The 1,632-nt window shown below is 53.2% G+C and overlaps 1 protein-coding gene across 1 annotated transcript; it reads right to left on the bottom strand.

Annotated features, from left to right (window-relative positions):
• Nucleotides 1-233: 233 nt before the first annotated feature.
• LOC118721914 (melanoma-associated antigen 10) lies at nucleotides 234-1,325 on the bottom strand. Its single transcript, XM_036443200.1, has one exon. It carries the CDS (start codon nucleotides 1,323-1,325, stop codon nucleotides 234-236), a length of 1,092 nt encoding a protein of 363 aa, XP_036299093.1.
• Nucleotides 1,326-1,632: the final 307 nt, after the last annotated feature.

Here is a 1,632-nt window from a genome sequence, read left to right as displayed (position 1 = left end):
ACAATCAACGTGTGATCCACGTCATTTGTAAACTTAGATTCTGAACCTAAAAAACATTCTACTTAAAGTAACATTATAAAATACCAAAAGTAAAAGAAGATACATTTCTAAGTCAACCCAATGGAAGAGAGACACACAGATGTTATTCACTATAATCCCCTAGCCTAGCCCTCCACAGCTTGGATCAGTGACTTCCCTCTTAAAACACAAAGGAAAGAAATCTGCATTGGACTTCACTGAGGGCAGAAGAAGCGACTGGATTTGGCAGAAGAGCTTGCACTGGCCATGGCACTAGGATCATCTGTGGTGCTAATTCTGGCCCGGGCTCTCTGCTCCTCCTCTCTCAAAGCCTCCTCATACCAGTGTGGGAAGGATCTGGGGTCACTCCCATTGATCTGGGCCAGAAACTCCAGGACTTTGAACTTGGTGGTCTCAGCGTGGGCCCTGGGACCCCACAGGAACTCGTACCGTGCCGGTTCACTGTTGCGCACCTGCCGGTATTCCAGGTACTGTTCCTGCACCCAAACTTTGGTGAGGAGCTCCCTGGGCTCCCCATAGATGCAATGCTCCATCCCAGCATGCACCCCCATGGCATTCAGTGCTTCCCATATCTTCTCTTCGGGGGCACAATCATCCTCCGTGAAGATTATACTAAGGATGAGTATCAGAAGGCCAGTCTTGGGCTTACTGTGCACATGGTTCACCATCCCATCATAGGTGAGGCCCAGGTTGGTGACTAGGACATAGGTGTGGCTGGTGCAGTCCACTTCCTTCACATCAATGCCATAAACCAGCTGCATGCACTCAGAGGCCTCGCTGAAGATGACAGCAAAGTGGTCCTGGTGCTCTCTGATGACGCTACTCAGCATTTCTACCTTTGTGGTCAGCTCCTGTGTGTGATACTTCCGGAGCAGGAACCCCACCAGATCAGCTACCTTATCATCAATCACGTCCCTGGGCAAGGACTCTATGTCTGGCAGGGCACGGGAGGTGCTCGGACCCTCTTCTTCTTGGCTGCTGGACTGGCTCAATGGAGCAGCAGGGTCAATGGCAGTAGGGGGGGCACAGGCGCTTGGAGAGCTCTGGGTAAGACTCAGTGTCCCAGCAGCAGTGTGAACCTCCTCTTCTTCCTGTTCCTCGTCCTCTGGGGTGCTCAGGTTACTTGAAAGCAGAAGATAGTGGGAGGAAGAGGAGGAGGAAGGGGAAGAGGAAGAGAAGGAGGAAGGAAAAGAAGAGGAGCAGGTGGAGGAGGAGGAGGAATAATACTCTTCCTCAGCCTCTTGATTCTCAAGCGAGTAGCGTCGTCGCTTTGGAGCTCGAGGCATGATGACTCCCTTCAGGCAGCCACAGGAGTGTGGGCAGCAGGTGGGCAGTGAGGACTCACAGGCCTGGGGAGAGAGGAAGTGTAAGTGGCCTCAGCTGGGTACACCCTTGTCAGCTTTGACAAAGCAGAGCTACAGGTCTCCTCTTTAGGGGTGCTCTTGGGCCTCACTGGGGTCTCTCCTCCTGGGTGGCCTGTCCCCTAAGATCCGGAATGAGGAAGTCAGATGGTTCTTCGGGGAACAGTCGGCATAAGCCAGGGTTCTGTGGCTGGCAGTGGGGTGGGGTCGGGTGCTGCAGGGGTCCTCCTCT

The sequence above is a fragment of the Pipistrellus kuhlii genome, unplaced genomic scaffold (genome assembly GCF_014108245.1).
Source record: "Pipistrellus kuhlii isolate mPipKuh1 unplaced genomic scaffold, mPipKuh1.p scaffold_m20_p_19, whole genome shotgun sequence".
Lineage (NCBI taxonomy): Eukaryota > Metazoa > Chordata > Mammalia > Chiroptera > Vespertilionidae > Pipistrellus > Pipistrellus kuhlii.
The sequence above is the reverse complement of the archived record's forward strand: the minus strand, read 5'-3'. Positions and strand labels throughout refer to the sequence as shown.